This window comes from Oncorhynchus masou, chromosome 31 (assembly GCF_036934945.1).
Source record: "Oncorhynchus masou masou isolate Uvic2021 chromosome 31, UVic_Omas_1.1, whole genome shotgun sequence".
NCBI classification, from domain to species: Eukaryota; Metazoa; Chordata; class Actinopteri; order Salmoniformes; family Salmonidae; genus Oncorhynchus; species Oncorhynchus masou.
Genome location: NC_088242.1, coordinates 52,412,728 through 52,435,453, shown reverse-complemented (window position 1 = coordinate 52,435,453; position 22,726 = coordinate 52,412,728). Strand labels below are relative to the sequence as shown.

Sequence of the window (22,726 nt, the reverse complement as noted above, 5' to 3'; positions counted from 1 at the left end):
CTCCCCCGATTGCTCAGTTTGGCCGGACGGCCAGCTCTAGGAAGAGTCTTGTTGGTTCAAAACTTCTTCCATTTAAGAATGATGGAGGCCACTGTGCTCTTGGGGACCTTCAATGCTGCAGAAATGTTTTGGTACCCTTTCCCAGATCTGTGCCTCGACACAATCCTGCCTCTGGGCTCTATGGAAAATGTATTTGTTATCATGGCTTGGTTTTTGCTCTGACGTGCACTGTCAACCTTGAGACCTAATATAGACAGGTGTTTGCCTTTTCAAATCATGTCCAATCAATTGAATTTACCACAGGTAGACTGCAATCTAGTTGTAGAAACATTTCAAGGATGATAATTGGAAACAGGATGCAGCTGAGCTCAATTTCAAGTCTCAGCAAAGGGTCTGAGTATTTACAGTACCAGTCAAAAGTGTGAACACACCTACTCATTCTAGGGTTTTTCTTTATTGTTTTTACTATTTTCTACATTGTAGAATACTAGTGAAGACATCAAACTATGAAATAACACATATGGAATCATGTAGTAACAAAAAATTCTTCAAAGTAGCCACCCTTTGCCTTTGATGACAGCTTTGCACACTCTTGGCATTCTCTCAACCAGCTTCAGGTAGTCACCTGGAATACATTTAAATTACAGGTGTGCCTTTTTAAAAGTTCATTTGTGGAATTTCTTTCCTTCTTAATGCGTTTGAGCCGATCAGTTGTGTTGTGACAGGGTAGGGGTGGTATCCAATTTGTAAGTCGCTCTGGATAAGAGCGTCTGCCAAATGACTTAAATGTAAATGTATACAGAAGATAGCCCTATTTGGTAAAAGACCAAGTCCATATTATGGCAAGAACAGCTCAAATAAGCAAAGAGAAACGACAAAAGCAAAAGACAGGTCAGTCAATGCGTAAAATTTCAAGACCTTTAAATGCTTCTTCAAGTGCAGTTGCAAAAACCATCAAGCGCTGTGATGTAACTGGCTCTCATGAGGACCTCCACAGGAAAGGAAGACCAGGAGTTACCTCTGCTGCAAAGGATAAGCTCATTTGAGTTAACTGCACTTCAGATTGAATCACAAATTATTGCTTCACAAAGATCAAGTAACAGACACATCTCAACATCAGGAGACTGCGTTAATCATGCCTTCATGGTCAAATTGCAAAGAAACCACTACTAAAGGACACCAATAAGAAGAGGAGACTTGCTTGTTACAAGAAACACGAGCAATTGACATTAGACAGGTGGAAATCTATCCTTTGGTCTGATGAGTCAAAATTTGGAGATGTTTGGTTCCAACCGCTTTGTCTTTGTGAGACACAGAGTAGGTGAACAGATGATCTCTGCATGTGTGTTTCCCACCGTGAAGCATGGAGGAGGAGGTGTGATTGTGTGGGGGTGTTTTGCTGGTGACACTGTCTGTGATTTTATTTAGAATTCAAGGCACACTTAACCAGCATGTTTACCACAGCATTCTGCAGCGATACGCCATCCCTTCTGGTTTGGGCTTTGTGGGACTATCATTTGTTTTTCAATAGTACAATGACCCAACACACCTCCAGGCTGTGTAGGGGATATTTGACCAAGAAGGAGAGTGATGGAGTGCTGCATCAGATGACCTAGCCTCCACAATCACCCGACAACAACCCAATTGAGATGGTTTGGGATAAGTTGGACCGCAGAGTGAAGGAGCAGCCAAGAAGTACTCGGCATATGTGGGAACTCTTCAAGACGGTTGGAAAAGCATTCCAGGTGAAGCTGGTTGAGAGAATGCCAAGAGTGTGGGTGGCTACTTCAAACTCATATCAACCCAGTATGGACATAAATAGAGTCCTTGAACCAGAATGTTTCTGGAAATAACCTTCAATATCTGTTTTGTTGTGTGGTATTTCTTGGTCATCTCTTCCAAACTACAGCTTGCTCTTGGAAATGTAATCAGTGCTTTGGGAGACCGAAGCAAGCGATCCACACATGTGCCTTACAGAGACTCCAAACTCACCCGGCTTCTACAGGATTCCTTGGGTGGAAATAGGTCTGTGTGCAATTGGTCAAGCCTTTCTCCCTCTCTTTGTGTCAGGGTTGGTGTCCCAGTTGGTTGGTGTGCATGTCAAACTAAATGCTTTTTGTTAGCTGATATAGTAATTATTAGATGTCTGCAACACAGTTGCTACAAGCAACCATATCCATCTGAACTACAGATTGCTTCTCTGTGTTTCTTTTGTAAATCCACATTTTCTCCTCCCATATCCTTCCCCTCTCTCAGCCAAACGATGATGATAGCGTGCATCAGCCCGTCTGACCGGGACTTTATGGAGACCCTGAATGCACTGAAGTATGCCAACAGAGCCAGGAACATTAAGAACAAGGTGATGGTGAACCAGGACAAGGCCTCCCAGCAGATCTCTGCTCTCAGGACAGAGATCGCCAGGCTACAGATGGAACTCATGGAGTACAGGACGGTAAGAGAGAGGCAGAGAGAGAGAGACAATTGAAAAAAACAAACCATATGAAACGGAGGCATGACGTAAATAAATTGCCCTTCATGACTTATAATTCTGTCTGAACCCCATTCTCCTCTGGCAGGGTAAGCGTATGGTGGGTGAGGACGGTATGGAGAGCATCAACGACATGTTCCATGAGAACAGCATGCTGCAGACAGAGAACAGCAACTTGAGGATCAGGGTCAAGGCCATGCAGGAGACCATTGACGCACAGAGGGCCAGACTCACACAGTACCTCAGTGACCAGGCCAACCAGGTCCTGGCCAGGGCAGGTGAGGGTGTGCTTGTTCATTGTAAAAATAAAAATAAAGTTTAGATGTGTGTTTGCTAAGCGTTTCCTGTTTATTCTCAGGTGAGGGGAATGAAGAGATTGGGAACATGATCCAGAGCTACATCAAAGAGATTGAGGATCTCAGGTATACTTTTCTGTCTGCATACAGTACTTAAGGACCTAGAGGTAAACCAAAGTGTTTTCTCCCTACTGAACATGACCTATCATAGCATATAGACAATATTGAGCTTTAGGAATATGTCAGAAACAGACGTTTTAATTAAATTTCACTGTTATTCCCTGTAGAGCCAAACTCCTGGAGAGTGAGTCTGTGAATGAGAACCTTCGTAAGAACCTGTCCCGTGCCTCTTCACGGCAGTCCTTTTACCCCGGAACCTTCTCCTCTGCCCTACTGGCCCCTGAGAAGGAGGCTTCCGACATCATTGAGATGGCAAAGAAAGACCTGGAAAAACTCAAGAAGAAGGAGAGGAAGAAGAAGAAGAGGTAAAGAGTGATCATAGTTAATTGTAGGACCAAATTCTTTGTTTTCTTGTTAAAAAATGTATTTTTTTAATTATTGTATGACAATGTGGGGCCATGGTGAGTAGCAGTTTGTGATCTCTATATTTTTCCCTATGACTTATTTTCCTTCCTCTTCTCTGTACTCCCTGGTTTCCTTCTTTCCTTCCTTCCTTCTTTCCTTCCTTCCTTCCTTCCTTCCTTCCTTCCTTGTCACATCTCTCTCCCCTGTCCTCTCACCTGTGACCTTTGACCTTGACCTCTCACTGAAGGCTCCAGCAGCTGCTGGAAGAGAGAGAGAGAGGGAGGAGGAGTTAGTAGAGGAGGAAAATGGCAGGTTTGTTCACAGGTCCCCCTCCCTTAACCTCCCTGCCATTTCCATTTCCATCCCTCACTTCTTCTAAACAACCATTTTGTTTTGTTTGACAGGCAGTTGCCAGGCCAGAAGGGAAACCTGAGTTCAGTTCCTTCAGTTCTTCCTGTTTTCACTAGTTTCTTTCAATTTGCTCACACCGACAGACTGATATGATGGGAACAAAGTTATTGGTTCTGTTTTCATCCACCATCAATGGCTTTATCATGAGCTTTATTAACACACTTTATTTTTGAAGATATAGAAAAAAATAATGTTGAACATTAGCTCAATGTTGTCTCACCTTGCCCCTCTGTTGTTCCCTACTAGTGTTGTCAAGGAGGAAGTCCCTGACAACGACCAACACAATGGGACAGAAAAAGAGCTGACTGAGCGGTCCAATGAGGAGCCTGAGACGGTATGATTGACAACCTATTAGTCAAATGATAGAGCTGGGCGATATGGATTTTTTTGTTTGTTTGTTGCAATAACGATAAATCAGCAATATTTTTTGACATTTTTGTTACCCCCTTTTTCTCCCCAATTTCAATCTTGTCTCATTACTGAAACTCCCCAAAAGGCTCGGGAGGCGAAGGTCAAATCATGCAGACGCACTATGGGACTCACGATCACGGCCGGTTGTGATACAGCCCGGGATCGAACCTGGGTCCGTAGTGACACCTCAAGCACGGCGATGCAGTACCCTAGACCGCTGCGGCACTCGGGAGGCCCCAGTGGTAACTTATTTATTGGGGAGGTGCTAATAGCTGGTTGATATGGACAAAAAGTAATATTGTGATAAACATAGCTATTTTGCTCTAGCATTAAATACAACGATAAAAACTGCAATTGCAGTTTAAACAACAGTCATAATGCTTGTGCTTCTCAGAATGCATCTCTCCCTCCTCCGTGCGCACAGTGGGGAAAGGGAGTGGCTCGCTCACTGACTGTAGCTTCTGTAGCTCCTTATTCATGAGATTTAGCTTCTTCTCAAACCCCTCCTTGATCTTCTTAGCCTTATCGTCGTTGCACGTCTCCACCGAGCCTGAAGGGGGCGTCAAAAACAAGACAGAAAAACAGAGAAAATAATCTGGAAAATCATAGGTTGCCATCCCTCCTCGAGAATTACTGGGTATGCATGCTTTTGCTTCAGCCCTGCCACACCTGATTCTACTAGTCTGCTGCTCATAAGGACCTTGATTAGCTGAATCGGTGCGTTCGAGTCGGATTGGAAATGTTGACCACCCCAGCCTTAATTCAACAGAGGGAAACCCCACACGGCTCACTACAGTCAGCCGACAGCAAAACGTAGACAGGCAGATACTTTCATAGCAGGAAACTACATAATGCAAAGGCTATTGCTGTTGATCGCATAATGGTTTTAGAACAATCTACAGGAACGTTGAGAAGCAAAATGACCGACATACGCAAAATGTTTCGGTAAGAGGAATGTAATGACGGTAATTTTTAATGACGGTTTATTGTCCCAGCAATAATTACAAGACACGTGTGTTTTTCCCACCCCGTTTTTCTGACACCGGATAATTCTGTGTTCTATTCTGATTTTGTTTGTGCTCTCAGGAGGGGCAGGAGGGGAGTGACCACGAGGAAGAGGACGATGAGGAAGAGGAGGAGATGGATGTGGAGGAGAGCTCTGATGATTCAGACTCGGAATCAGATGAGAAAGGTAAAATGGCCTAATTGTAGAAATAGGAAATATAGAAGGGACATCTAGTGGACATGTATATCTATATCTATCTCTTCAACCGATCGCTACCTGCACCTACCCGCCTGTCCAACATCACTACTCTGGACTGCTCTGACTTAGAATACGTGGACAACTACAAATACTTAGGTGTCTGGTTAGACTGTAAACTCTCCTTCCAGACCCATATCAAACATCTCCAATCCAAAGTTAAATCTAGAATTGGCTTCCTATTTCGCAACAAAGCATCCTTCACTCATGCTGCCAAACATACCCTTGTAAAACTGACCATCCTACCAATCCTCGACTTTGGCGATGTCATTTACAAAATAGCCTCCAATACCCTACTCAACAAATTGGATGCAGTCTATCACAGTGCAATCCGTTTTGTCACCAAAGCCCCATATACTACCCACCATTGCGACCTGTACGCTCTCGTTGGCTGGCCCTCGCTTCATACTCGTCGCCAAACCCACTGGCTCCATGTCATCTACAAGACCCTGCTAGGTAAAGTCCCCCCTTATCTCAGCTCGCTGGTCACCATAGCATCTCCCACCTGTAGCACACGCTCCAGCAGGTATATCTCTCTAGTCACCCCCAAAGCCAATTCTTTCTTGGGCTGCCTCTCCTTCCAGTTCTCTGCTGCCAATGACTGGAACAAACTACAAAAATCTCTGAAACTGGAAACACTTATCTCCCTCATTAGATTTAAGCACAAACTGTCAGAGCAGCTCACAGATTACTGCACCTGTACACAGCCCACCTATAATTTAGCCCAAACAACTACCTCTTTCCCTACTGTATTTAATTTATGTATTTATTTTGCTCCTTTGCACCCCATTATTTTTATTTCTACTTTGCACATTCTTCCACTGCAAATCTACCATTCCAGTGTTTTACTTGCTATATTGTATTTACTTTTCCACCATGGCCTTTTTTGCCTTTACCTCCCTTATCTCACCTCATTTGCTCACATCGTATATAGACTTGTGTATACTGTATTATTGACTGTATGTTTGTTTTACTCCATGTATAACTCTGTGTCGTTGTATGTGTCGAACTGCTTTGCTTTATCTTGGCCAGGACGCAATTGTAAATGAGAACTTGTTCTCAACTTGCCTACCTGGTTAAATAAAGGTGAAATAAAAATAAATAAAAATGATTTGAACCCATATGAATCAATGTTACTTTCCCCACCAGAGAACTTCCAGGCGGACCTGGCCAACATTACATGTGAAATTGCCATCAAGCAGAAGCTGATCGACGAGCTGGAGAACAGCCAGAGGCGTCTGCACACGCTCAAGCAGCAGTACGAACAGAAACTGATGATGCTGCAGAGCAAGATCAGAGACACACAGCTGGAGAGGGACAAGGTGCTGCAGAACATGGGTAAGTCTCATGAATGACCTGGACACTGGGATTACATAGCTATTGGATATGCATACAGCCGTTGCTGGTCTGTAGTCTACCAGAGAAGTGTGAATAGTTTGGAGTTTTTATTTTGCTCTTTAGAACATTGGGCTATTGAACAGCCACCCCCTATAAAAAAGTGTGGGGTTTCCCTCTTTTGAATTAAGACAGGGGTGGTAAACATTTCCAATCCGACTCTAACGCACCGATTCAGCTAATCAAGGTCCTTATGAGCAGCAGACTAGTAGAATCAGGTGTGGCAGGGCTGAAGCAAAAGCCTCCATACCCAGTAATTCTCTAGGAGGGATGGCAACCTATGATTTCCAGATTATTTTCTCTGTTTTTCGGTCTTGTTTTTGACGCCCCCTTCAGGCTCGGTGGAGACGTGCAACGACGATAAGGCTAAGAAGATCAAGCAGGGGTATGAGAAGAAGCTAAGTCTCATGAATAAGGAGCTACAGAAGCTACAGTCAGCCCAGAAGGAACACACACGCCTCCTCAAGAACCAATCAAAGTACGAGACACAGCTCAAGAAGCTCCAACTGGACGTCACGGAGATGAAGAAGACAAAGGTAGAAAGAAGACGTACTTGTACCTGACCACAACCATGACCATGACTGACCACAACCATGACCATGACTGACCACACCCGCTGCCAGCTAATCGTGGCATTGCCATCGTAAAGATATTTATCAATACAATATTCCAACCGCGTAATTATTATAATTTTTGTTTGTTGAGTCACCACTCAGTCAACATCATATTTCATATTATTTTCTACGTACGGACGTTGAACATCAACGGCTGGGTTACTGATATTGATCCAAATGTGACCTGGTTGGCCGTCAGGTTCGTCTGATGAAGCAGATGAAGGAGCAGCAGGAGAAGAACAGAAGGACAGATTCCAGGAGGAGCAGAGAGATCGCCAGCCTTAGGAAGGACCAACGCAAACAGGAGGTGAACCACGGGGACCCATAAGTCTGGTTCCTCAGTACCACAACTGTACTTCCTCATCACACTGTCCACCTCATGTAGCCCCGCCCCGCTTTTCATCATGCCGACCCAAACTGTTTCCTTATAGCTCTTTATCCAGTGAGTACGGTTCGGTATCAAGTCAGCCTGATGTTGTTATACTTATTTATAGTCTGGTTTGGGCTGTCTTGAACCGGATGTGTTATTGGACCACTTAAGCAACAAAAAAATTGCAACTTAATGCTACTGGCATTACTGAAGGCAATGTTAATGTGTTTTCCACAGCACCAGCTGAAGCTACTGGAGGCCCAGAAGAGACAACAGGAGCTCATACTGCGTAGGAAGACTGAGGAGGTGAGCAACATGAACAGCTATCTTGGGGCCTCCACATAGAGCAGAGATGGGTGTGGGGGCCACACCAAAAAAATCTGAAGTCATCATGAGGGGCTGCAGTTGCTCGCGGGTCTGTACTCACATGTGCATACGAGAAATGTTTGCAGTTTTTAATATATCTGAGTGAGACTGACTAACAAAATCAATGGGGGTCCCCCCCAGCCGGTAATCCGACCATGATTACTAAATTTAGATAGCTGGCTGCTAGACTAACTTACCGATCTAACATTGTTTTAGCTGAGATGTGCCAATTGACTATCAGTAAGCAGGTTTCCAGCCAACTATTTCATGCGAATAAATTACCTGACGCATGAAAAAGTCACGACTGGGCTGATGGAAACATGAAACGCCGGTACAATTTTATAAATGCCAAAATGGCGATGGAAGTGCCTTTATGCTCAAATATCGATATAATAACAATCATATCGAGGTAAATTTGGAGTCACGCAATGATATCTTGTGTGGCCTTCCAGTTATGACTCGGGAAAGCATGCAGTTTATTAGGCTACAGATTAAATAAATGATGATTAACTTGGCAGGGTGGTGAAAGTGCACAGTGACGATCTTGATGTTCCTTTCCAATAACTATCGAGGGTCTTATTCTAGTGACATTGATGATCGATGCTCTTATCCATAATAATCTGTTAATGTAGGTAGCCTGCATCTGTATCTGCAAGCTGTTGGTTAAAGAGAAGGTGCCAAGACCAGAGTGGGCACATTTGTTATATAACGCAACAGTTTTTTTTGACAAAACCATCAGTGAAGATTAGATTAGATTTTTCATTCGGTACATGGTATTTAGAGGAAAACGTTATTTATGTGCATTATGTAATCCTGCACAGCCTTTTATATGCAAACGGTCACTTTTTAAGGAAACACCTCTCTGGTGTAAAATGTGCATCTTATTTTATGCATATATTTGAATATTCACGTGAAAATCTATCACAGATTAGATGGAAACCTACCTAGGGACTGACATAACAAGAGAAACCGCGGATGCACAACCACATTTCGAAATGGCACCTTGTGTATTCTACTATTCTAACTTGTTGTTGAGGCCCAAACTGATTTGTAATTTTTTATTTATTGATCCGAGTCACACAATGATATTTACTAAAGGGGGCAATGATATTTTCAAAAGGTAAAAAATAATGTAGTATACCAAAGTGCTGTATACTTTACAATTACCCAAGACTAGAAGCAGTTACACACATCCTTGCAATGAATCACTAACTCTCATCTAGTTGGATTTCAGTTCAAGGAATGTTAAAGTTCTAGGACCAGAAAACAAAAAGCTTTTTTCCAGAAAATTCTATTTGACCTTTGGTACCTGGAATTAGGAAGTTGTAGGAACCATTGGCCAGAGTCTGAGAGCAGAGGTACAGAGAGAGTAGGCTACCAATGGCATCTTTGTATTAATTAGAGTTCAAGATATATCTCTTATCTACCAGGTAACTGCACTGAGGAGGCAGGCCAGACCTATGTCTGGTAAGGTGACCAGCAGGAAGGTGAGTTTACCAGAGGCCCTCCAGGACTCCTCCCACCGACCCCCCTCAGGACGCTTGCAATCCTCTGGATCCACCGCACCTAACGGAACCAGGTAGGGACTGGACAACGGGTCACCGTAATACCGTTTTGATGTGTGTTGCTGCATTACACTGCATGGTACACCATATTATATATTGTCGAGCAATCAGTATGGCTTTTGCAGTTAAAAAACACATATAGCTTGAGACCTGCGTTGCCGTACCGTAGAGTGAACATGCCTCAAAATTGTGTGTGTGCACGTGTGTGTGACAGGTCCTACTACAGACGGTCAACGGGCATATATTCTACCAGAGTGGCCAAAGTGAAGTGGCAGTCTCTGGAGCGCCGTATCTCTGATGTCATCATGCAGAGGATGACCATATCCAACATGGAGGCCGATATGAACCGCCTGCTCAAGGTAAGCATTAAATGCCATTCACACATCTTTTCATTTGGTGAAAATAGTTTACAGACCTAATATATTACTCTACATTAGCATTATTAGCAATTAACATTGTAAACGTTTGGCAAACTCCTCCTTATTCCCCCGCTCCGTCCTCTACCACCATTTCCCTGCCTCTCGCTCTTCCCCCATACCTCCTCCTCCACTCCCCCCTCCATCCTTCCTCCCTTCCACAGCAACGTGAGGAGCTGACCAAGAGGAGGGAGAAGGTGACCAGAAAGAGGGACAGGCTGGCGGGGGAGGGGTCTGAGGAAGAGAAGGTGGTGTTTCCCCTCAACGAGGAAGTGGACACCCTGATGGCCAACATCGATTACATCAACGACAGCATCGCAGACTGCCAGGCCAACATTATGCAGATGGAGGAGGCCAAGGTCAGACAGACAGAAAGCTGGCATTAGCCGTACGTCTTTTTAAATCAAGGAGAGGAAGCCACATAAAAGTTGAGATACAACCACGGCCAAATTCAAGCAGCACAAATCTGGCCAAATAAGTCAAACACTAACCCATGACTCTCTGAGTAACACGTTTTTCCTAACCATGTGATTATGCATTTGCAGGAGGAGGTTGACACGGTGGATGTTTCCGCAGTGATCAGCTCCTGCACCCTAACAGAAGCCCGTTTCCTGATGGGCCACTTTATTTCTATGGCCATCAACAAGGTAACTAACTTACTGCCTTTTACCTGTCCCTCCGTAGTCTCTCCCCAATCTCTTATGCCGTCGTCTTCTCCTGGAGTTGACTTAGTTTAAAGGTGGGCTGAACAACCTGATTCAGCCTCGGTTTCAATGATCCTCATTAGGAAATGCGATTGAGAACAAGATTTGGGTTTTGGGCGTGTGCTTTGTGTGTGTGTGTGTGTGTGTGTGTGTGTGTGTGTGTGTGTGTGTGTGTGTGTGTGTGTGTGTTCGAAAGTGGGAAGCGTTTGTACTTTCACTCTGCCAGAACAGTACACAGTTACGGTCACTCACCCTTCTAGATAACAGTCTCACCAGGTCTTGTGTCTGAAAGTAGCCTAGTCTAGCTAGCGAGCTAGCCAACTTCTTTCGCCAATTAGCTTCCGTCAGCCGGTGCGCGACCGTGGCAAAGTTGGTTTGACTTTGGATAGCCTATCTTGCTTTTTTTGGTTCAGTCGCACTTTAAACTCAGGTTGCACATGTACCCAATTAATTCAGTTTCTACGATAGTTAATGTGTTTAGTTCTGTGTGTACATGTACAAGCACCCTCCTTGTGTATTCATATTTTGTGTACAGTATTTTGTGTACAGTGTTACACACAATCATAGCTCGTATAGCTGACCTTTAGTGACCCTTCTTATAGCTGACCTATGACCTTTGACCTCCTCCCTATCCTAGGGTCTGCAGGCAGCACAGAAGGAGTCCCAGGTGAAGGTGATGGAGGGCAGGCTGAAGCAGACAGAGATCACCAGCGCCACTCAGAACCAGCTGCTGTTCCACATGCTGAAAGAGAAGGCAGAGTTTAACCCCGAACTAGATGCCCTGCTGGGGAATGCTCTACAAGGTAACAGCCCTAACTCCAATCGTCCAGCCTGCCAGCCACACACCCTGCAAGATACATGTATAGTTAAGTCCAGGGCCTTGACCCTGACCCTCTCAACCCCTGCTACAGGAGGTGCGTAAATCAAGCCCACAACACTGCCAGGTCTAGCCCAAAATAAATGGTTGGTTACTCAATGGGTGATAGACCCAGAAGTATGTATAATTGAAAACATAACTGTCTGTGGCCTGAATGTTGCTGAGATTCTATTGGACCTGGGGTGAAAGCTACTGGTTGGACCTCCAGTACCAAGACTGGGAGACGGTGGTGTAGTGCATGATGGGGGTTTGTTGAGTTGCTCTTTGCTTGTGGCCTCCTCAATAGATTCTGGCTGTGAGATGAATAATCTCACAAGTACATTATTTATTTTTGCCCTTTTTTGAAACATTTTTATTGAGCTGACGTTTTTTGTTATGGAGTTGACGTTTTGGTATTGCGCTGACAGTGGAATAAGGTTCTGTATGACAGTTGTATTTTCACCAGCGTTTGTGGAGGAGGACATCTTTTTTGAATAGTCGATCTTGCACTCTTGCTCTTTCTTTCTTTTAGACCTGATTTGGTTTTGATTACGGGAGAATGACTGAATGTGTTTTTGATTTGTGTGTTGCCTCTTTTCTTTTTGCCCCGACTATGGATACAGAGCTTGGTAACATGCCAGTGGGTAAGTAACAGACACCAGAGACTCTCTCTCTATATATGTTTATATGAATGCATGGGTCCTCCTAACTCAACAACATGAGCAGGTGCATGAGGTGCAATGCTGCTGTCTCCAAAACCTCCCTCCAGATGTCAGCTGACCCCCCCTCTTCCCACCGTGCCTTCTAGCACCTGATAGCCTAGTGGGTAGCCTAGTGGTTAGAGCGATGGACTAGCAACCGAAAGGTTGCAAGTTCAAATCCCTGAGCTGACAAGGTACAAATCTGTCGTTCTGCCCCTGAACAGGCAGTTAACCCACTGTTCCTAGGCTGTCATTGAAAATAAGAATTTGTTCTTAACTGAACTTGCCTAGTTAAATAAATAAAAATAGAGGACCACTTCACACCATGCTCTACAGGCACCATGCTTTATACTGTAGCCTCTGATAATATAACTACTGTACTGTATCTGTAGAGGACCCCTGCCATTTCCAGGTAGAACCAGGATGTTTTGTCTCAGTAGGACCCTCTAGGCAAAGCACACTGCCCCGGAAGCAGCTCATCTCTGTTTCCCCTTCCCTCCTTTTCATAACCCCTCACATCTGACCTCTTTTACCCTCTCACCCTTTCGACCCCTGAACCTTGTCAACCCTCCCCTCTCAGTAACTGAACAAGGACCTGATCTATTCAGGTCTTTTGAGGCAATTTCTTATAAACGGCATGGCGCTGCGCTGACATCGTCTTCATCCGCTTCTCCTCGTTCATTATTACCACCATTACCTTGTTCAATAATATAAACCACATATTGTTAACGTCTGTTTGTAGCCAACACAGTAATAGCATAAGGTTTGGTTCAATAAACGGTTAAACCCTTGTACCATGTTTGGTTGGACGATTGGCAGGTATTTGGACGACTATGCAGAACTGACTTAAGTTTGTTGGTATTTAGCCATAACACACAACAACAACAAAATGCATTTGCTATGGATGTTGTTTGGCCCTGACATACAGTTCAACTGACATTTTTAGTCCTTGGATTTCACAGAGAATGGGGATGACAGCAGCAGTGACGAATTCACCCAGAGTCCTGCAACAGACGGACAGTAAGTATTAAAGAGAGAGTTCACTCAAATCACCCAAAAATAGTGAACATTTGACTTTATTTGTTGTTGCCTGTTTTATATTTTTTTAAAGTATGTTAGCTCATATATTCTACTTCCTTGTTCCAGCTCACTGACATCAGATCTAATGAAACTCTGTGGAGAGGCCAAAACAAGGAGCAAGGTACCATTCTCAGCCTATTAGCATGTGTATCATTGTTTTACTATCCTTGTGGGGACATGTGTGTGTGTGGGTGCGTGTTTGTGTGTATTATGAACTGAGTGTGTTTCTCCCCACCCAGGCTCGTAGGAGAACCACCACTCAGATGGAGCTGCTCTACGCCAAAAGTGACTCCGTCCCTGACACGCCTTCTGGCGATTTCTCCTCCCCCTGTCTCCCATTGGTTGAAACTCCAGAAGAGGGCAGAGATCCCGAGACCCCCATTGGCTCGTCAGTCAGGGACAGGGACTATATGGCTCATTCTCCCGGCTTGTCCTCTAAGATGGGCAGCATGTAAGTCCGGGCCTCCGTGTGCTAGCTAGCTAACCTGCTAACCCCCTGTTTTCTGCATGTTGATACAGCTGCTGCTTATTCCCCGTTCACTTTGCCTGACATGGTCTTTAAATCTCCTCTATTCACCTGCAAGTCTCCAAGCCAGTAGAAACCAAAGTATAGCCAGTAGCCCTTTAGTATATTCGTTAATTAGCATGTAGCAGCTGTAATAACACTAACCCATCAAGGCTACTACTGACAGGCAGACACACACACTATGATTATGAGGCATGTACAGTATGGCCATGCAGATCTCATGTTCTCTCGCTAGATGCAATTCTCAATTACAGTAGGCTTATGGCACAGCTATGTCAACTCTACACAATATTAATCCTTAACATTTGCATCCTGTCAAAGCAACAGAAAAAGCTAATAAAACTAACCAATAGCGCACATTGGCTTTCTACGTATGTTTTGAGCAGCAATACCAATTTTATTTTGACTTGAACACATAAGATGTAGTGCTGGGGACTGATTTCAGTGTGACACAATGTAGCCCTAATGCTACACCGGTGTCCTTATAAAACACAAGATTTGGGTGAAGGAGGAACGTCTATATTGGGACTGAATATCAGGTAACAGTGTGGTATGTGTGTAATGCATGTTCACCGCCTCCAATATTGTTTAATTTATAACTTTAGTTTATAGTCTTACATTGTTGTCATTTTTGTTCCTTATGTTTTGTCTTGTGTTGTCTTTGGATTGTGTTGTGTGTTGCTAATGAAAACTAAATGTTTGTTCCGGCTCCAGACCTGCCTCCTCCTCAGGGGCGGAAAAAAGAGTTCCAGAGCCCTCGCCGCTCTCTCGCAGGAAGACCTATGACAAGACACAATTGGCGGCTAAGGTCAAGGAGATCAAACAGTAAGAGACTAGCGACCCTCTGGTGGCCGGAGGCCAAAAGCACAACTTTTTCCAACAGCTCTTGCAAATTATACTTATCGCCCCCTTTCTGAATTTCCCACCTCAGAAAGTATATGGTGTTATCTATTCTAAATCAACAATTCTCTTTGCTTGGTGTGATGGAAATAATAACCTTACCCTGCCAAGTTCTACACCGAATGTCAAGTAGTTGACGCGTTCTTGAGAAATATAGCTAATTTTGTTTCTATATCCCTTTTGACTGAGATTAAACAATTAACTTCTATTTCCCAAATCTATTTTTAATTTGGGAAGTTAATTCAGTGTTCAACTTGGCCCTCTCATCCTCTTCAAACCCGCTGTTGCAAATGTGGCTACGATATATAAATCCTATATATTGGTATCCAGCGGGGAACCATGCTGAGTGAAACCCTGAGTGAGCAAACATTATCTCCCTGATCAGTTCTCAGGACCACATTTGATGAGCATGAAAAGTCTCAGAAATGAGTGCAGAGCCGTATATAACGGTTGGTTCTAATCCTGAATGCTAATTGGTTAAAACCGCATTCCAGACGGTGTCTATTTCACAAGTTACCACCGGCTATTTACTCTGTTCCATCTGCAATCCCCTGTCTCATCAGCCCAGCCAGGCAATTTATACACTTGAGCTCCACTATAAATAGCATCTAGATTATCTCACATTTCTTTTAGACTAACATTTAGTTTTTAACAGCGGAGATTGTATAAACCTTGCTGTCTGACTCTGAAATTTGCAACAGTGTTTCAATATTCAAATTCGGTCTCCAGCTGTCCCATAGTAATCAATGTGCCATTAGTTGTGAAGAGACAGACAAGCAAGCAGCGTTTCTCAGCCAGTCGACATCATGAATCAGCTGTCATAATTTTTATGGATATATTCAAAGTAATGTCAATAGAAAGCAGCTCGTTTGCAGTCTTTCAGGATTCAATTTGAAGTGATTGTGTTAGCTGTGTTGTTGGCTAGCTCCTCTGAACAACAGTGTCCTGACGAGAGAGCACATTTTCTATGCCAGGTCAACTCGCATCTCATTAGCTCATTGTTATGGATGTATCCAAATAAATGTCAATAGAAAACAGCTTAAACAAATGCAAATGCAGCTACTTTGTTGTTTTCTGGCTGCATTGTTTGACGTGACTGTAAATTAGTAGTTGGCTAGCTAGCAAGCAAGGGATAAGAATGTTGCCAGCCAGTGCATTTAGAATGAACGACTGGGTCGTATCCATAGATGCAGAACAAAAAGTCTGAACATCTGGGTCGCGTCTCTGGCAACCGAACCGAAATGAATGACCAGTCGGTTTGGGTTCCAACCCTAGATTTGTATGGACTATATCTTGTGAAAGGATGAAATAGTATGAATAAATTAATCAAAATAACGTTTTTAATCAAAATATTTCAATCATTATTTGAATATATTGGTAACCTGTTGTATAAAAGTGATAATGCCCTCGAAGCCAGTGTTTGGAGAATATATTTAGCTTGAAATTAAACCACTTTCTGTCAAAATTATAAATGTGTAATATCTGAAAATGTAGCAAGCTAACCCTAGTCTATCTTACCCGTATACATCATAATGCAAGATGGAGGCGTCTCCCTGTCACGGATGCCATACCACGATTGCCCTTAGTTTGAAGATGTAATCCAGAGACAGGTGTTTTCTCCATCTCTTTAGCTATCATACTCTAATTCCACTGATTTCAAAACTTTATCCTCCAGAAAGTGGAGAGCAACACTTATGCAGTTCCACTACACAATACATTTTTTTTAAAGCCGTGTTTCGACAGGATTACCAGCACAGACTGACGAGCTCAAATTGACAGAAGCCTTCTACAGTTGAAGTCGGAAGTTTACATATACTTAGGTTGGAGTCATTAAAACCTGTTTTTCAACAACTCCATAAATTTCTGGTTAACAAACTATAGTTTTGGCAAGCCGGTTAGGGCATCTACTTTGTGCATTTTCCAACAATTGTTTACAGACAGATTATTTCACTTATTATAATTCCAGTGGGTCAGAAGTTTACATACACTAAGTTGACTGTGCCTTTAAACAGCTTGGAAAATTCCATAAAATTATGTCATGGCTTTAGAAGCTTCTGATAGGCTCATTGACATAATTTTAGTCAATTGGAGGTGCACTTGTGGATGTATTTCAAGGCTTACCTTCAAACTTAGTGCTCATGGGAAATCAAAAGAAATCAGCCAAGACCTCATAAAAAAATTGTAGACCTCCACAAGTCTGGTTCATCCTTGGGAGCAATTTCCAAACGCTTGAAGGTAACATGTTCATCTGTACAAACAATAGTACGCAAGTATAAACACCATATAAACACCATGGGACCACACAGCCATCATACCGCTCAGGAAGGAGAAGCGTTCTGTCTCCTAGAGATGAACGTACTTTGGTGCGAAAAGTGCATATCAATCCCAGAACAATATCAACGGACCTTGTGAAGATGCTGGAGGAAACAGGTACAAAAGTGTCTATAGCCACAGGAAAATGAGTCCTATATCGACATAACCTGAAAGGCCGCTCAGCAACGAAGAAGCCACTGCTCCAAAACCGCCATAAAAAAAAGCTAGACTAGGGTTTGCAACTGCACATGGGGACAAATATCGTACTTTTTGATGTCCTCTGGTCTGATGTCCTCTGGTCTGATGAAACAAAAATAGAACTGTTGGGCCATAATGACCATCGTTATGTTTGGAGGAAAAAGGGGGAGGCTTGCAAGCCGAAGAACACCATCCCAACCGTGAAGCATGGGGGTCGCAGCATCATGTGGGGGTGCTTTCCAAGCATACTTCCAAAGTTGTGGCATAATAGCTTAAGGACAACAAAGTCAAGGTATTGGAGTGGCCATCACAAAACCCTGACCTCGTTCCTATAGAAAATTTGTGGGGCAGAACTGAAAAAGCATGTGCGAGCAAGGAGGCCTACAAACCTGACTCAGTTACACCAGCTGTGTCAGGAGGAATGGGCCAAAATTCACCCAATTTATTGTAAGTGATCCTGAGTGACTGAAGACAGGGAATGTTTACTACGATTTAATGTCAGGAAATGTTGAAAATCTGAGTTTAAATGTATCTGGCTAAGGTGTATGTAAACTTCCAACTTCAGTTGTATATTGCAGACCAATCCAAGCTCCTCTCTCGGCATGTCCAGCCCACTCATTATCTCAGCCAATCATGCCTACTGGAAATGTTACTGACTGTGGTTTAATTATTGACGCTACTCAGCAACCTCTGAATAGCATAGCGCCACAGTCAAATAATATTACTAAAAAATATTCATATTCATGAAATCACAAGTGCAATATTGCAAAACACAGCTTAGCCTTTTGTTAATCCACCTGTTGTCTCAGATTTTGAAATTATGCTTTACAAACAATTCAAGCGTTTGTGTAAGTTTATCGATAGCATAACAAAATATTATGTACAGTAAGCATTAAGAAGCTAGGTCACGAAAATCAGAAAAGCAATCAAATTGATCGTTTACCTTTGATCTTCGGATGTTTTCACTCACGAGACTCCCAGTTACACAACAAATGTTCCTTTTTGTTCCATAAAGATTATTTTTATTCCCAAAATACCTCAGTTTGTTTGTCGCGTTGTTCAGAAATCCACAGGAAAGAGCAGTCACGACAACGCAGACGTATATTCCAAATAATATCCATAATGTCCACAGAAACATGTCAAACATTTTTTATAATCAATCCTCATGTTGTTTTCAAAATATATATTTGATAATATATCAACCGGGTGTGTAAGTTTTTCAGTAACACCGGGAGAAACAATGGCCGCTTTACTCTGTAGAGCAAAACTCACTCTGAGAGCCCCCGCCTATCCACTTATGCAATGTGATCTTTCACGTTCATTTTTCAAAATAAAAGCCTGAAACTATGTCTGAAGACTGTTGACACCTTAGGGAAGCCATATAAAAAGGAATCTGGTTGATATCCCTTTAAATGGAGGATAGGCATGCATAGGAACAGAGATGTTTCAAAATAAGAGGCACTTCCTGATTGCAGGTTTTCGCCTGCATTATCAGTTCTGTTATACTCACAGACAATATGTTTACAGTTTTGGAAACATTAGAGTGTTTTCTATCCTAATCTGATATGCATATTCTAGTTTCTGGGGCTGAGAAATAGGCAGTTTCAAATGGGTACGGTTTTTAGCCAAAAACGAAAATACTGCCCCCTACATGCAAAAGGTTAACCAACAAGGCTCGTAATTTAACAATTTTATTCTTATTTACAGATGGCATACAAGTTTGTTATTAAGGCACATGGAAATTCACATGTTCCAGAAGGCATTTTGATTAAAATAAATAAAAAATGATAAAATGTCTCTCCTGTGAAGTCGTGACTTGCGACATACGCCTAGTTTCCTGAAACAAATCACATATACCCTCCAAACACCGGATTCTCGGGCATTATCACTAATTGTTGATTAGAGAGGGTTCTTACAGAATGCAGAGAAGACAGAAGGAGAGAGTTTCAAACAATGAAAGCTGCTTATCTATTTTAGCCTATTCTAGCTCTAGTCTGTGCAAGTGTGTCCCTCTGTGTCCTTGTGTGCGTGTGTATGTGCATGCACATTTCCACTAGTATGCGTGTGATCCTGTACAGTACACAATACAAACAGTAGAAAGGCAACGGATTTATCCTTTGTATGCATGCCAGCAGCCAGACGCCCAGCCTCAGTCTCCCTGTCCACCGTTCCAGCTGTGATACGAGGAACTCCGACGCCAGCACCCCGTCTCCCCCCTCCTTCCCCTCTAACCGCCCACGTAGCCAAGGCAACAGATTTGTCCGTCTGACAGGGTGTTTGGATAGAGCAGACAGACCGCAGGATAAGTAAGAGGAAGTTAATTTAGTTAAGTTATAAGCATAAGTTACAAGTAATAGGCAGTGTCTTGTAATAAAATCGATAGTACAAGTACTGAGCATTGTATATTGTATGCTCAAATTTGTTGTACTGTTATATTATTTAATACTAATACAATTGCTCAGAAGAAGAGATTTTTTTAACAAGTAATAAAGAAAAAAACAAAGGGTATCAAGGATCTGGATAGATTCAGTATGGAGGAATGGTCTAAGATCCCTCCCAATGTGTTCTCCAAAACAGCTCAGTATTTGTATTATTTCTTTTATACAGTATTTTATTTTTTGCTCATCTTTATCAAGGGACCCAATAATTACGGGCCCCACTCTAAGGAAGCTCTGGAAGTCAAATATAATATAATAAATCACCAATCAAATGGATTGTTTACAGGTATGCTGCATATATTAGGTAAGCTATAAACATTAGGTAGGTGTTGGAATTGTTGAGCACACTCTCTCACGTCAGGGGACACATCTAAACCACTCGGGACACGTTGTCACCTCTCCTTTAGTGAGATTTAGACTTTAGAAAAGATCAATTGTCCACAGAATGGACCGTTTCTTCTCCCAAATGTACACTACAATATGTAGGCCTTTTTCCCTCTGTTCACGTTTGTATTCACGCTATAGTGATTTACCTGTTGTGACTACCAAATGTTTTTTTGTTGTCACCCAATAACTGTACAAGACTCAACTGAAAGTACTTGCAAGGTTGGCCCATTGTAGGAGGATTGTGTTAAAGTGAAGAAGGACGCACAGCTATTGAAAAGATCTGTCAGTTGCCAACAATGTCTCCCTTCTTGCCAGTGTGTTGATGTGTGGTAAGCTGCGAGGAGAGAGGCTCCTCTGTGGTTGACAGGTAGTCCTTTCTCTGGATCTCTGGATGGTTCTGTTCAGTGTTTGGTTTAGTTTTTGTCAGCCTGACCATGCTTGTGGATGGACACTGTCACTGGCTTCTCGTTAGTTTTTCATTTTTATTTGCAGCATGTTGCTAACTGGCCAAGTGGGTACATGTACATTATGTACTGTATACGGTATGCATGTGTGCCTGTAGTGGTGGACTTGTGGGTGCATGTTTAATCTTGTATTGAATTATTTCTGTGTCTTACTGCAGTGTATGAAGCCTTAAACGGTGGTTACCCGTTCTCTGAGCCCTACTGACATTTTCATGCATGATTTCTTCCTCCCCAGAGGGGTGATCAACCCAGTGCCTTCCTCAAAGGGCAGTCGGTCAGCAACACTGCAGTGTGTCCACGTGGCTGAGGGTCACACTAAAGCCGTGCTGTGTGTTGACTCTACCGATGACCTCCTCTTCACCGGCTCCAAAGGTCAATTGTCCAATGTATCAATAATGTCTCCTGTCTCACAGACTGAGCAAAAGATAATCACTTGAGTTAATGTGTACTGGACAGGACCGATAGATTGTTGTTTTTATGGTGCTGACACAGTATTGTAACTGGACTGGCACCACTAGTGTTAAGGGGACCTAGGTAGATAGACATAAACTCTGCTAGTGACAATTGTGACACAGAAATTGAGACAGAAATATAACAGATGCTCTCGTGATGTGATTTGAGCAAATGATTGTGGAGATCAGTGCTCACCTCTTCCTCTCCTCTCATCTCCTTCCAGACCGTACGTGTAAGGTGTGGAACCTAGTGACAGGTCAGGAGATCATGTCACTGACAGGTCACCCCAACAATGTGGTGTCAGTTCGCTACAGCTCCAGCCTGGTCTTCACCGTCTCCACCTCCTACATCAAGGTCTGGGACATCCGAGACTCAGCCAAGTGCATCCGCACCCTCACGTGAGTGTCAATGGCGTAACTGTTTTTCAAAGGCTATACAAATATACATAACATCCATTACACCCATATATGATAACATCTATTACACCCATATATGGTAACTTTATTTGACACCCACGACTCTGTATTCTACAGGTCTTCTGGTCAGGTGACCCCGGGCGACGCCTGTGCGTCTAGCACCAACCGGACTGTCACCATCCCGGCAGGAGAGAACCAGATCAACCAGATCGCACTCAACCCCAGTGGCTCTGTCCTGTACGCCGCTGCCGGCAACTCTGTCAGAGTCTGGGACCTAAGAAGGTAGGTATAGCACGGCACACCGGACATTTTGACAAACAAATCCAAAAAGGCCTGAAATGTTGAAAATCTGAGTTTAAATGTATTTGGCTAAGGTGTATGTAAACTTCCAACTTCTGTTGTATATTGCAGACCAATCCAAGCTCCTTTCTCGGCATGTCCAGCCCACTCATTATCTCAGCCAATCATGCCTACTGGGAATGTTACTGACTGTGGCTTAATTCTTGACGCTACTCAGCAACCGCTGAATAGCATAGCACCACAGTCAAATAATATTACAAAAAATATTCATATTCATGAAATCACAAGTGCAATTTTGCAAAACACAGCTTAGCCTTTTGTTAATCCATCTGTCGTCTCAGATTTTGAAATTATGCTTTACAAACAATCCAAGCGTTTGTAAGTTTATCGATAGCATAACAAAATATTATGTACACTAAGCATTAAGAAGCTAGGTCACGAAAATCAGAAAAGCAATCAAATTAATCGTTTACCTTTGATCTTTGGATGTTTTCACTCACGAGACTCCCAGTTACACAACAAATGTTCCTTTTTGTTCCATAAAGATTATTTTTATTCCCAAAATATCTCAGTTTGTTTATCGCGTTGTTCAAAAATCCACAGGAAAGAGCAGTCACGACAACGCAGACGTATATTCCAAATAATATCCATAATGTTCACAGAAACATGTCAAACATTTTTTATAATCAATCCTCATGTTGTTTTTAAAATATATATTTGATAATATATCATCCGGGTGTGTAAGTTTTTCAGTAACACCGGGAGAAACAATGGCCGATTTACTCTGTAGCGCAAAACTCACTCTGAGAGCCCCCGCCTATCCACTTATGCAATGTGATCTTTCACGCTCATTTTTCAAAATAAAAGCCTGA

General features: G+C 42.9%; 1 protein-coding gene across 1 annotated transcript in view; it reads left to right on the top strand.

Annotated features, from left to right (window-relative positions):
- Nucleotides 1-22,726, top strand: part of LOC135524109 (kinesin-like protein KIF21A) — a 68,251-nt gene that overhangs the window by 29,743 nt on the left and 15,782 nt on the right. Inside the window, 24 exon segments of the mRNA XM_064951314.1 lie at nucleotides 1,910-2,025; nucleotides 2,257-2,452; nucleotides 2,577-2,766; nucleotides 2,847-2,910; nucleotides 3,072-3,269; nucleotides 3,967-4,054; nucleotides 5,218-5,323; nucleotides 6,542-6,730; nucleotides 7,124-7,323; nucleotides 7,601-7,708; nucleotides 8,009-8,077; nucleotides 9,568-9,716; nucleotides 9,917-10,061; nucleotides 10,283-10,477; nucleotides 10,664-10,765; nucleotides 11,460-11,625; nucleotides 12,302-12,322; nucleotides 13,342-13,399; nucleotides 13,526-13,580; nucleotides 13,699-13,910; nucleotides 14,700-14,810; nucleotides 20,921-21,057; nucleotides 21,362-21,536; nucleotides 21,672-21,836. Coding sequence (XP_064807386.1) covers nucleotides 1,910-2,025; nucleotides 2,257-2,452; nucleotides 2,577-2,766; nucleotides 2,847-2,910; nucleotides 3,072-3,269; nucleotides 3,967-4,054; nucleotides 5,218-5,323; nucleotides 6,542-6,730; nucleotides 7,124-7,323; nucleotides 7,601-7,708; nucleotides 8,009-8,077; nucleotides 9,568-9,716; nucleotides 9,917-10,061; nucleotides 10,283-10,477; nucleotides 10,664-10,765; nucleotides 11,460-11,625; nucleotides 12,302-12,322; nucleotides 13,342-13,399; nucleotides 13,526-13,580; nucleotides 13,699-13,910; nucleotides 14,700-14,810; nucleotides 20,921-21,057; nucleotides 21,362-21,536; nucleotides 21,672-21,836 — 3,215 coding nt within the window.